Here is a 14,070-nt window from a genome sequence, read left to right as displayed (position 1 = left end):
GAAAATGAAAGCAACTGTGTGGAGGAACAGCACTCTTACCGTCTGCAGTAAAAAATTTGGTAGAACCTCAATGAAGAGCAATTTGATAATATAACTTGACAATATAAACCAAAATTGCAAATGGGCATAACTCGTTGGTCCAGCAATTCAGCTTCTAGGAATTACATATGTAAATATACTTGCAAGTACAAATGACATATGTAAAGATTATTTATTGCAGCATTATTTTTAATAGCAAATATGGGGAAACAATCTAAGTGTTCACTAATCAGGGACAAATTATAGCATAAAGAAAGGATGAGGAAACTTACGCATTCACATGGAAAGATATCCAAGATAGACCGTAAGTAAAAGACAAGCAAGGTGAACAGGCTATAGTGTGAAACTAATTTCATAAAGTGAGAAACATAATATACATCCACATACATATTTTATATTTAAACCTATTAGCTTTTTATTGAACTATTGAAAAGTGCATGTTAAGTGTAACCTCAAAGACTGTTCATTAAGTGAACACACCCATGTAACTGGCACCTAGAGTCTAGGTCCTAAATCAAGAAACAGAATGTTACTATCACCCCAAAAGTCTCATCATGCCCCTTCTGGTCACTACCTTTCTCTCTACTGGAGAAGTCAGTATCCTGATTTCTAAAATCATAGATTAGTTTTGTTTATTTTTATACTTAATAGAAATGAACTCATACAAACATACACTCTTTTGTGTCTGATTTTTTTCATCCAACATTATATTTGTGTGATTCATCAATACTGTTGTACATCGTCCAATCTCATTGCTGTTTAGTGTTCCATTGTGTAAATGGGCCACAATGTATTTACCCAATTCTACAGTTTATGGGTATTTGGATAATTTCCAGTTTGACGCTATTATAGATAGCACTGTTATGAACACCCTAGCCTTCGCATATACATGTTCACATACCTAGAGGAAGAATTGGCGTGTCATAGAATCCGCACAGCCACAATTTTAATAGAAACTGCTTCATAGTTTGCAAAATTCATTGTACCAACTGACACTCCCACCAGCAGTGTAAGAGAGTTCCAGTTGCTACAAATCCTCACCTACACTTGGTATATTCGGTCTTTCTAATTTTTAGTTAGTATTTGTGTAGTGTATCACACTGTGGTTTTTAACTTGTAGTTCCCTGATAACTAACAGGGTTCAGCACCTTCATTTTCTATTTTCTATTTAGATAGTCCCTTTTGTGAGGTGTTTAGGTCTTCTGCCTAGTTTCCCATGGGATTATCTGTTTTATACTTTTAAATATTGAACCATGTGCATATATTACTTATTTTTTAAGCACTGTAATTAAAATATAAATTTTATAGAGTTCTATGCTTCATGCTCTCTCCTTCTTGGAGATTTATAATAAATCAATATTACAAAAGCTCTGAAAAGTCTTACCCTTTTCACCATTACCAGTTTGTAGAAATGTTGCTTCTGTTTTTGCACAATTTTTATTTCTCATAGAAAAATTGCTTTTCACTTAGATTTTTTTAAGTTCTGTCTCCAATTTTATCACATATTTCATTAGACCTATCAAACATCTATCAATATAATTTCCCCAAAACTCAAAATTAGATAACCTATAAAATCAATTACTGTAACTAGAGTTTTTCCCTTGGAATCTGCCATCCCCTGCTCCAATGAAAAAAGGTTGCTCTCTAATTCTGCCACATCCTGGGGTTTACCTTTACATCCTCCTGGTCCTGTTTTCTGGAGCCCATGTCTTTCTTGATTTATTCCCATGTTTTGTTGGAGCTCATCCTCCAGTAGCTTTCTTTCAAAAAAAAAAAAAGGAAAGAAAAGAAAAGAAAAAGGTGGATGGAAAGAAAGGAAACATTTGCATCTTTGTATATGTGAAAACGTTTTTATTCTGTTCTTACACTTGATGTTTGGCTGACTGTAAAATTGTAGGTTGGAAGCTACTGTCTTTCAGAATTTGAAGAAATTTCAATACACTGTGTTTTACCATGAATGTGTTATTGTTGAGAAATCTAATGCCATTCTAATCCCCATCCCTTTATTCTTGCTTCTTCCTTCTGAAAACCTGTAGAATCTTCTATTTGTTCCTAGGGTTCTGACCTTTTTAACGATGCGCTTACATACAGGTCTTTTTTCATTCACTAAGGGTACTTGGTGGCCCTTTCAATATGGAGACCCCTGTCCTTCAATCCTACCAAAATTTCTTCAATTATTGTTTTGATGATTTCCTCCTTTCCTATTTTTTGTTCTTTTTCTGGAACGCTTAGTTTATTAAATGACTGGGAAATTGAATGAATGAATGAATGAATGGGAAAAGTTTTCTGAGCACTTTTTGCAGCAAAAAGTTTGTTAAGCAATAAAGCACAGAGTACCAGACCACATCTTTAAAACTAAATATTTTATCTTAAATGATCAAAATTTTAAAATACAGTGTTTCATCACAACTTCCCAGTATTGTAAAATACAACATTGCTACTCTTGGTTCAGGCAACACACAAACACAGGAAACATTTGTTCTCTGCTGACAGAAATCCCCTATTCAAGTAAGGCATTCCTTATTACTGTGGCCTTAGAACTCATTAAAATGCCTAGTATGGACTTAGTATTGTATACAATATTTGCACTCACACTCTACAAAATAATCATCCTAGAAGAGAGGTGTTTTCTAAGGTAAAAAACGGAAAGATGTTTGGTTGTTAAAAATGAAATGCATTCCTCCCAGATCTATGAGAAAGAAATTTTTGCAGTCTTACCTGGAATCAGAGGGACTGACTCTTCTCAAAGTTATTTTTCAATCTCCACATAGTTATGGATGCACGAGAGAAGAGAGAGAAAAGTATCCTCGTGGAGAAGCACGGAACAGGAGCTAAACACGAGAACTTGCAAACAGACTCAGACTCTCTGACAGGGTTTATCACCCACCTCTCACTCCGGACGCACCTGGAAGAAAGGGATGACTGCCGTCCAGGTAGGCAGGTGAATTTACACCCTACCTGACTCGCTGGGCTCATCCCTGCCAAATTCCCCAAGTCACCACCACGCCCACCCCTCACCAGCGCGTCTAGCGCAGGCGCGGAGTCGGTAATCCGGTGCCCCCACTCACACCCCGCCACCCCTGGGGTCTGGCGACTCCCTCACACAACGCGGCTCAGAGGAGATCCCTCCCCGGTGTGAGAGCAAGTTGACCAAAATCAGACAGCAGGCTGCTGAAAGGAACTTTTTTTTTCCCCTCAGAGAAAACTTTTCCAAACCTGGAAGTTGGGGGGAGAGAAGACAGAACGAACGTCCCTGGCTCCCTTCTCCTCCCCTAGCCCCCGCCCCAGCCCCGCGGGTGTCGCCCAGAGCGTGGGGGCCGCGCCACGTGGCGGAGACCCCCGGGCCCGGGCGCGAGCCAGTGAGGAGGGCCGCCGGCCGGGGCCCCTCTCCCCGCCTCAGGGTCCGCCGCTGACGTCGCCTGAGAAGTTTGGGGAGGGAGGAGCTCGGACCGCCCGGCTCGGGTGGCTGGCGCGCCTGGGAGGGCCAGGTCGGGGGAGGAAGCTCCTCCTCGTCGCGTAGCCCGGCAGAGTTGACTCCGGTCCCCAGAAAAGTCCGCTCCGGCCCCAGAAAAGCAGCGGCTGGCGTGGGCCGCGCGGGGCATGGGCTGCCTCGTGACCTAGCGTCCGGCCGCGGGAAGTGCCTGGCAGCTCCGACTCCGGCATAGGGGGGCGGGGGCGGGCGCCCGAGCGCAGCGCAGGAGCCCCGGAAGCCGCCGAAGCGGCGGGCACACCCAGACCGGCCCGCGGCCTGAGCGCGCGCGCCGCCCGCGATCATGAACCGGGAGGCTATCTGCAGCGCCCTGCCCACCATTCCCTGCCACAAGCTCGCCGACCTGCGCTACCTGAGCCGCGGCGCGTCGGGCACCGTGTCGTCCGCCCGCCACGCAGACTGGCGCGTTCAGGTGGCCGTGAAGCAGCTGCACATCCACACCCCGATGCTCGACAGGTAGGGCGCCCGCGCGAATCCCCGAACACCAGCCCGGGACAAGCGCCTCTAGAGCCCAAACGGCGGGGACGCCGGGGTTCGGCCCCACCCCTCGTTACCTCTGCGCAGCGCTTCAAGGCTCGGGGCTCGCGTGGTGGGGGGAACTGGCTTCTCCGGAGATAGAACTGTCGCATTCCTCTGCTCACCTCTTCTCTCCACTGCCCTCTCTTTCCCCGTCCCTCTTACTCCTGGCGTCCTCTCTCCAGACACCAAAAGTCAGGGTGTTTCTGTGTGGGCCTGCGGTTGTTTTTGTTTTGTTTGTGGTTTATTACATACGGTCATGAAAGTTTAGATACCACAGTCAACTTGGTTGAGTTTCTCCTCTCACTCTCGCTGGGAAGCCTGTTCCCAGGGGGTAAGTGTATTATTTTGCTAACAGTACACTGAATCAGAAGACAAACGACCAGAAATTTTGCATGTCTCTCACATCCTGAACAATTTCCGTGCACTGTCCAGGTTTTAAGGGAAAGTTAGTATTAGTTTCTGTTTCCAGACATTCCAGTCCTGTGCCGTTGACCTGTGATCGAATGTATTAGTCGGTGGGTCTAGTCACTAGTCTTGTGTATTTGCCTTCCAGTGGAGATTTAACTAGGCCCTGCATTCAGTCCTTACCGAGTTAAAATCCATGATTGCCACACTCTCCTCTCCTCCCCCTATATCTAATGTCAGAATTCATCATGCTCGGTGCCTGATTGGTCGGAGGCTGTTAGTATCCAGTGTCAAATAAATCCCTCAGCTTCAGCACTGCCAGTGTTACTGGACTTTCATCTGCCTGTAGCTTTACTTTGCTGTCTTGCTATCAGGCTTGGATGGGCCAGATCTCACAGTAAATTTGAGACACCTCTGGAGATTGTACCCATTTTTTGTATATCATAATCCAGATCTAGTGATAGATAATATGTGGTGTCTGTTTCACCTGGGCCTTGAGTTCTGTGGAGCAAGTGCTTGGCAAATGTGTGTATGTGTATGTAGTCAAGTTTGAAGAGTGGTAGTTGGTTAGAAAGGCTGAAAATATTTTAGAATCAGCTATGTAAATTTATGGGTATCTAACCCTGATAGACCCTTTCGATATTCTGAAGCAAGTTGATCTTCCCGTTTTGGATGCTGCTCCTCAAGATTTTAATTTATCCAAGTTTTGTGCTATTTGAGAGCAAAGGAATGAAGAGGGAGTTCTCTTTCTATTCTTATTAACAATTTTCATAACCTAAAACTCTTCAGTAAATTGGTAGGAAATTTTGTTGTCAAAGAAATAATAAGGACCAGTTAAACCCTCTGGCATTACTGCATCAGGTTCTTTCTTCCACCTGTTACCTAAGATGTTAACATTAGCAGTGTTCATGTAATCTGAGCATAGGACTGGGCTATGCAGTTGACTCACAGGGTGTCCATTTCCTCACTTATAAAGTGGGAATAATAAATGCATGTATTTGGGCTCTGGTGTGGAAAAGGTTTGCATTGTTCTTTGCATTTCTTCTCTGGAAGAAAAATAAGTTTCTGGGCAGTTACATGTTCTTATTTTAGTGATTGGTGAGTCATTCTCCGTAACCTGACTTCTGCCCAATGAGTGGGCCTTCCCCAACAGTCTCCCAACTCTTTATGTGTAGATGAGTCTGATTGGTTTTTCAAACACCGTGTGGATGACGTAACTGTTTTGCGACTGAAGTTTTGATTTGGGTCATTTTGGTGATATGCCTATGAAAGCTGTATTTAACTTTTTGTTTTTAAAAATCTAAAAACTATTTTAGACCTATTTATTCTTGGCTTTTTCTGTTTTGCCACTCAGTCTTCCTGAAATCAGACTTCAAGAACTTTCCTTGATCCTTTCTCTGATCAAGCAGTGGAATGAAAAGAACACAGGCTTTGGAGGCCACAACTGCAATTCAAATCTGACTCCAACCCTGCCACTTAATGTTGGCCTGACTATTAGAAAATTATTTATCCAAGCCTCTGTGCCCTCATCTAAAGTGGTGTTAAGGTAATCAACTTTAGAGGGTTGGCCTTCGGATGATAGTACATTTAAGTGGCTGACACATAATGGGATCACAGTAGAAGGAAGAATGCCTAATACTCTTAATGAGAGAAAGAACAAGTATATTAAGTATCACTGAGACTTCGCCAGCATGCTCTTTCTATAGTTTTTCTTTTTTTTCAATGTATCCAGAAATCTTCAAGTCCATCCTCTGTCTCCCTGCAAGAGTGCCAAACAGTAAGATGTAGTTCTTGTTGACCTCCATCTCTTACTGTTTCAGTTTAGGGAAGATAAGTTTAATTAAAATAGGTCTCATAAACTGAATAATAGTTTGCCTCATAGTTGGAGTATTAAGTGGCTGAAGAACAGGTAGAAGGAAAAAAGGTTTTTACTTTATGTCCTCTTGTAACTCTTGAATTTTAAAACATATAAATATATTACCACTCAGAACATAAATAAGATTTTTTTTTTGCTTTATCTTGCCTTTTGTTTGCTTTTAGAGCAAGCCTCATAGTCTGGTGTGGAATGTCTGTTGTTTTCAACAGCCATTCATCCAGAGCTTGAGTAGTTTAAGCACCAACTAATCATCGCTACCCAATAAACTTTTGGAGATGTTTCTATTCTGTTATTGCGGCTACCAACACATCTGTCCATGTTAAAAAACAGTGACATCTCCAATTCCCTTGCCTTTTTTTTTTTTTTTTTTTAATATGTCTACCTTAATCACCACTGCCTGGGCATTCTATTCAGCTAGTGTTTTTCTTTCCATTTTCACTGTGACCTTTATAGTTTCAGACTCTCATTGCTTCACATCTGTAATTAGTGTTGTAATATTCTAACACCTGACTTTCAAACTCTGCCCATTTCTGCTGATCCTACATCCTTCTGCCAAGTTAATCATCCTAAAATTTTGTTCTGCTCATGTCATTACTCTGCTCAAAAACCTGCAATCACAATTTGGTAACTACCAAAAAGAGTATAAATACCCTCACAGGGCTTTAGGGCTCTGAGATGAGGCTCTAGCCTACCCTATCACCTTCATTCCTTTCACATGCTCTACTAGGTATTCTGATTCATATTAAATAATCTGCCATCTTCCAAACACAACCTTCACTGTAACTTCCTTGAATACGTTTGATACATATCTATTAGATATCTACCAGGTGCCAGGTCCTGTTTCAGGTCCTAGGGACACACAGATGAGAAAGAAAGGCAAAGTCCTTCCATCTTGGAGGCCATATCCATCTTGGCCCTTTTACCAATGGTTGATATTCTATCTGCACTTAAAGTACAGTTGAAATCCCTCTTTAAAGACTATCAACTCCCCTAGCCCAAAGTTTACTCTTTTTTCTGAGTTCCCCATAGTTCTCTATTTATTCATTTGCTTCTTACTTACTTACTTAACTTGCTTGCTTATTTATTTATTTGTTTTTGGTGACACCACATTCTGCCTTATGTTTTAAGTATGTATTTTCTTTTATTTGCTTTCCTTTTTTTAACTTTATTGAGGAATAATTGACAAATGTAATTATATATATTTAAAGTGCACAACATGATTTGATAGACATATACATTGTGGAATGATTGCCGAGATCCCGTTAATTAACACATCCAAAGAAGACCTACAAATGGCCAATATGTATATATGAAAAGTTGTTCAACATCACTAATCATCAGGGAAATGCAAATCAAAATCACAATGAGTATTTATTTTTCTTAAAAAATTTCTTGGAAGCTTGAGGACCAACTATGTTTATCTTTATATTCTCCATAATGTTGAGCATAGTTCTTTATTCATAATAAATGTTCAATATTTATTTGTTTTGTGAATGAATAAATAAATGAACCTGGATCCAGAGTTGCCCCAGGGATCTGTTATAAGCATTTACCTGTTCTAAATGTTCTTTTCCTGAGTTCCATTGTGTAATTTCTAAGCATTTTTGACGCTTATGCAACTATTATCATCTTGTCATTTAAATCTACAACATTTAAATGTATTATTTAAATATTTGGAAAAAATGCACATGGTATGTAACCATGAAATTTAATATAATACTCTAATCAAATATAATCTAGTACAACATAAACTTTAATTCAAACAGCAATAATTCTAATATCAATAGACTTTATAAACTTACTCGAATATTGTGTCCTTTCCCTTTCCTAGGAAAGTACAATAATAATAAACTATGTATATAGCACTTTTTTCTGTCAGTGGCTCAGAGAAGTTATTATGGTCTCTAAACAGACCTGCGGAATGTATAGGGCAGGTATTATACCTACTTTAAATATGAAGAAACTAAGGGACAGAGAAGTTGCATAATTTATATGAGGTCAATTAATGGGGAAAAAAATCTAGTCAATGTTATAGGCATGATTATTGTGTATTTTTCATTACTTTGAAATAATTATGCATTTTCTTTCTTTAGTGAAAGAAATGATGTTTTAAGAGAAGCTGAAATTTTACATAAAGCTAGATTTAGTTACATTCTTCCAATTTTGGGAATTTGCAATGAGCCTGAATTTTTGGGAATAGTTACGGAATACATGCCAAATGGATCATTAAATGAACTCCTACATAGGGTAAGTATCGTGCATTTTTAGTAGCTATAATAATGTTATTCAAGCTATCTAGTGTTTTGGCTTTACATATGATCAGAGTATTTGGAGAGATATATGAGTCAAAATAAGAATAATGGAAAACAATTACAGTGGTAAAGTTAGACAATTTATGGCTTCTTTTGTGTTGTTAAAAATGCCAGAGAGTCAGGCCAGGACTGAAGTTATTTTGTTTAGTTACTGTTCCTGTGGTTTAAACTGAATTCCAGTAACCACATGTATATATACAGAGGTAGTAGAGGAAGAGAGAAGAGATAAACTCTGTGCACTATGTAATCTTCTGTTAGTTAAGCCATATTTTATTTTATGTTAAAAACAATTTAGGACTCAAATTAAATGTTAATAATACCAGTCCATAAAGTTCTGAATAGGCCAAATAAGTCTGTCTCTGAGTACCAAATACATTGGTTTTTCCAATAATAGACAATGGCATAAGCCATTTACCTTTTTATCACGGTACTGGTTACTCTGGGTTTGTTTGTGAATCCCATCAGTAAGCAAACTGGAGGGGTGGGTCCTCATTCTTATCAGTAAGCAAATTTGTGGATCCTTAATCTCAAACTGTGTGTATTCACCTTTTGTTGTTTGCTTGATCTTATATTATGAATCCATCTACAACCTGCAGTTTCTCTCAAGAAATCTTTTTTAAATCACTCAGTCTGTTTTGTAAGTGTTGGTGTAGTTAAAACCTGGTAACATGATCTGTAAAATCCAATTATTGGATGCTCCTAAATTCTGATACATCGCAATGTTCTGTAAGCAAACGAGAGAATGGATGCCATTGTCAGGCACCCGTGGAGTGACTTCCTCTTTATTTCAGAGTATATCACTTTCTATTTATGACAGGACCATCTGAGAAAAGGACAGAGTACAGTAACTGGTGTCTGTATATAAGATTTGTATAACTAATACAGCAATCAAGATACAAATATCACTTAAGCACAATTTCCTTTTTTAAAAAAAAGAATATAAGTATAAATTCTAATATTTTCTTCCCATACCCCAGTACCCATTAGATAGTCTGATACCCAAAATTGGAGCCCATTAGAAATTATAGAGCCTCCTTCGGGGGACTGCCAACTCCTAGAAGGAATCATAACATATAGAATGAGTGTTCTTCTACCTCTGTCTGCATGACCAGAAGCCTCCATGTGATACTATACTGCACAGAGGCCTCTTGACTCCTTTGAACTACATAATTTTCAGAAGAAAATTACTTTTTTACAGACTAAAAAATTCAGTTACTCACTGGGATGGAGTTCTGTGTATATCAGAGGAAATAATGTTTTATGTTTCTTTTGGTTTCCTCTGTTGTATTATTAGAGTGGGATTTATCTTGAAGTACTCTCCCCCAACCTCAAAGAAGATTGTTGGAAAAAATCAAAATATACTGTAAATACCAGGTTAATCAAAGAACTATAAGCTTATCCATTGTAGAAAAAATTCTCAAGAACAGATTTGAGCTTTCAGTAAAAGCATCTTTTTTCATGCAATTTAGAATGTCTCCAGTAGCTTGGTGCCTGGTGATTCATTGTCATATCTTCCCAAATTATCTGATTTTTCTGAGTATGTGCATTCTCCTAGGAAGCTACACTAACTTTTATGTTCAAAAAGTTTAGATGAGGGGCGCCTGGGTGGCTCAGTCGTTAAGCGTCTACCTTCGGCTCAGGGCGTGATCCCAGCGTTCTGGGATCAAGCCCCACATCAGGCTCCTCCGCTATGAGCCTGCTTCTTCCTCTCCCATTCCCCCCTGCTTATGTTCCCTCTCTCGCTGGCTGTCTCTCTCTCTTCAAATAAATAAAAATTAAAAAAAATCTTTAAAAAAAAAGTTCAGATGACTATCACTTGTAAGTACCAGGATATATAAAACATTATATTCTAAATATGTCTGTATTGCATACACTTAAAAATGAAGATGATCTTTGTCTCTTTCACAAAAGCAAAACTCTCAAAGGCTAATTTTTCAAGCTAGAATACAAAAATTGTGTGATAAGAAGTATGAGATATTCATGCTTAGTAAATATAATATGGTCATAATTTTAATTGATGTGATGATTATTATAATAAGATATGATTTTATATCAATAGAAAAATTAAAATATAAATTTTGAATTAATAGTTTGGTATGTACTAGATAAATTTTGTGTGTGTGTGTTTGTGTGTGTGCCTGTAGGTTACTTGATACAAACCATAGAATGAGAGAGAGATGTAAGTGTGAGTATAGGTAATGTGTTTGGGTATTACACAGAAAAAAAAAATTGAAAACTGTGTTAAATGAAGAACGAAGAGCCAATATCATGTAGTTGTATTACCAACATAAACGAAAAGGAAATATCAGTACTATAAAGTCATCATTATTCTTTCTAAAAATTGAAGAAAATAAGATATACTCGGGTGTTAAATAATGTCAAATTGATACCATGATACTATGTAATAAAAAATGAACATATGTCTTGACCTTCATTTATACTGTATTTCCACATGGAATATTTAATTTTTTAAGTGGAAATGTAATGAATATGGTCACTTATTTTTGTTTTGTTTATTCTCATATATATGAAGAAAACGGAATATCCCGATATTGCTTGGCCCCTGAGATTTCGCATCCTGCATGAAATTGCACTGGGTGTAAACTACCTGCACAATATGAATCCTCCTCTACTTCATCACGACTTGAAGACTCAAAATATCTTATTGGATAACGAATTTCATGTTAAGGTAATTACTTAAAAAAAAAGTTTATCTGCATCCTTGAGATTAATAGTTTTAAACACTTTTTAGTGTTTTTTTTCTCTGCCTAACCAATTTAATATCTCTGTTTTCCATAGCCTATAATTCTTTTCTTCAGTGTCCTTTCTTCCAGCTGCAGTGGCTTAGTTATTCCTAGACTCCAGAGATAGATAGAATTATGGTACAAAATACAAAGTTATTAAGTCCTTAATTGAAATTATCAAGTAAGCCTTTTTTTTCTTTTGATTTTGCAGTTATTATAGATTCACAGGAAGTTGCAAAGATAATACAAAGAGGGTCCATGAACCCTTCACTCAGTTTCTGCCAGTGATTGATTACATCACACGTAATTACAAAACAATTCCAAGTCCAGGAATTTGACATTGGTACAATGCATGTATATAGTTTCTGTGTTACTTTATCACATGTGTGACCATCACAGCAATCAAGATGCAGCACTGTTCTGTCATCACAAATATATCACTCATGCTACCCCTTTACATTCACACTCATCGCCTCCCTTCCACTATCCCTAACCACTGAAAACCACTAATCTGTTTTCCATCTCTATGATTTTATCATTTTGAAAATTCTGTATCAATGGAATCATACAGTATGTGCTATTTTGAGATTAGCGTTGTTTACTTAGCATAATACCTTTGAGAGCCATCCAAGTTGTTGTTTATATCAATAGTGGCTCTTTTTTATTGGTAAATGGTATTTCATGGTACGTGTATACCAAAGTTGTTTAACCATTCACCAACTGAAAGGCGTTTGTATTGTTTCCAGTCTTTGGCAGTTATAATAAAACTCCTGTGAATAGTCCTGTGCAGCTTTTTGAATGAACATAAGTTTTTGTTCCTCTAGATAAATGTCCAAGAGTACAACTGCTATAAGGGTTTGTTTAGTTTTTTAGGAAACCACCAAACTATTTTTGAGGGGCTGTACCTTTGTACATCCTACCAGCAATGTATGATTGACCCAGCTTTTCCATATCCTGACCAGCATTTGGTATTTGTTACAGTTTTTTATTTTAGCATTGTAATGGGTATATAGTGATAGCTCAGTACAGTCTTAATTCCATTTTCCTAATGACTAATGATGTTGAACACTTTCTCATTTGCTATCTGTATATCCTTTTTAGTGAAATGTCTCTTCTTGTCTTAAGCCCATTTTCTAATTGGATCTTTTGAATTTTTATTATTGGGTTTTGAGAGTTCTTTAGATTTTTTAGATATGAGTCCTTCATCAGATATGTAGTTCGCAAGTATTTTCAACCATTTGATGGTTTGTTCTTTTCATCCCTTTAACAGGGTCTTTCACAAAGAAAAGTTTTAATTTTGGTGAAGTCCAACTTATCAGGATTTTTTTCCTTTATGGTAATTCTTTGCTGTCATATCTAAGTAGCCTTCATCAAGCAATAGGTACTGAAGATTTTCTTCTATGTTACCTTCTAAAAGTTTTAGAATTTTATGTTTTATGCTTAAATCTAGGATCTACTTTGAATTAACTTTTGTATAAAGCATAAGATTTAGGTGCCTAAAGGCTCCAAATGTAGTAGTGATTTCATAGTTTACCCTGTATCTAACTGATGACAGCAAATAAAAAGTAGTTGCTAAGTAACTAATACTAAATGTAACTCACTTTATTTTTATGTTATTTTTCTACACTTCTTATAATAATATATGTAATTGGAGATAACTGTATATATCAAAAAATGTTCAAAGAAAAAATAACAAGGAAGTTGAAACAATAAAAAAATTAATACAAAAAAATGTGGGGCGCCTGGATGGCTCAGTCGTTAAGCATCTGCCTCCGGCTCAGGGCATGATCCCAGAGTCCTGGGATCGAGCCCCGCATTGGGCTCCCTGCTCTGCTGGGAGCCTGCTTCTTCCTCTCCCACTCCCCCTGCTTGTGTTCCGTCTCTCGTTCCGTCTCTTGCTGGCTCTCTGTTAAATAAATAAATAAAATCTTAAAAGAAAAATTTTAAAAAATGTGAGAAAAGTTAAATAAAAAATAAAACATCTGTTAAAGGCACTTCCTCTCCCTAGAATAAAATGGGAGGGAAAAGGAAAAGAAGCAAGCTGCCATCTCAGTATTACTTAAAAAAAAAAACTAATCTATTACATCAGCTATAAAACCGCACAGATAGAAATGCCTTTTAATGGTCAGCAAGTCCCTGAATCCTCACTATAAAATCCCTTGTCTTCCAGGGCAGTTAGTCTATGACAGGGGAGTCTTAATATCCATACTTAAATGACTGTGACATTTTCTTATATGATCAATCGAAATGCCTTCCGTTTGTTTTCATCCATGAGTCCTAGTCCTATTCTTTGTGATAAACTGAATAAGTCCAATTCTACTTCCCATATGACACCCTCTCAATGTTTGCAGACAGCTATAATCCCCCTGCCCCTCACATACACTTGTGTTTTATTCCTCTCTAGTCTGAACGTCTTTAGTTCTTTCAGCCAATTTCCTTATTACATTGGTTTTAATCGCAGGTGCTATCCAGATGTTTCTGTGTTTAAATCTCTGTTAAATTTTTATCCTCACAATGAAACAAAATACTCCTCATGTGACTTTATGAATATGGACTTGAATGGAAGTATCATTTCCCTGGTCCCTAAACACTTTGTATAATACTTAATGATACATTGGTTTTTGGGGGGTGATCATATCACAACATTTAAATTGGGCTTAGCATCAGCAAGCACTGAGAGGTTCT

General features: G+C 38.0%; 2 protein-coding genes across 14 annotated transcripts in view; one reads left to right on the top strand and one right to left on the bottom strand.

Moving 5' to 3' along the window:
• The window catches only part of LOC123797905 (uncharacterized), a 242,911-nt gene extending 239,061 nt beyond the window's left edge, over positions 1-3,850 (bottom strand). For 10 of the 12 annotated variants that reach the window (XM_087864761.1, XM_087864758.1, XM_087864757.1 and 7 more), the window contains exons 1-2: positions 2,758-3,850; positions 1,711-1,799 (exon numbers count right to left, since the gene is read on the bottom strand). In XM_087864761.1, the coding sequence (XP_087720887.1) occupies positions 3,104-3,850 (747 nt within the window). In that variant the 3' untranslated portion in view covers positions 1,711-1,799; positions 2,758-3,103. The remainder of the gene's footprint in view (positions 1-1,710; positions 1,800-2,757) is intronic. The other 2 variants (XM_087864760.1, XM_087864769.1) reach the window with 2 other exon arrangements.
• The window catches only part of RIPK2 (receptor interacting serine/threonine kinase 2), a 30,085-nt gene continuing 19,827 nt past the window's right edge, over positions 3,813-14,070 (top strand). Inside the window, exons 1-4 of one of the 2 annotated variants that reach the window (XM_045806013.2) lie at positions 3,813-3,985; positions 5,808-5,999; positions 8,423-8,576; positions 11,175-11,330. In XM_045806013.2, the coding sequence (XP_045661969.2) occupies positions 3,813-3,985; positions 5,808-5,999; positions 8,423-8,576; positions 11,175-11,330 (675 nt within the window). The remainder of the gene's footprint in view (positions 3,986-5,807; positions 6,000-8,422; positions 8,577-11,174; positions 11,331-14,070) is intronic. The other variant, XM_045806014.2, reaches the window with a different exon arrangement.

This window comes from Ursus americanus, chromosome 9 (genome assembly GCF_024610735.1).
Source record: "Ursus americanus isolate L20-20 chromosome 9, mUrsAme1.1.p, whole genome shotgun sequence".
NCBI lineage: Eukaryota > Metazoa > Chordata > Mammalia > Carnivora > Ursidae > Ursus > Ursus americanus.
The sequence above is the reverse complement of the archived record's forward strand: the minus strand, read 5'-3'. Positions and strand labels throughout refer to the sequence as shown.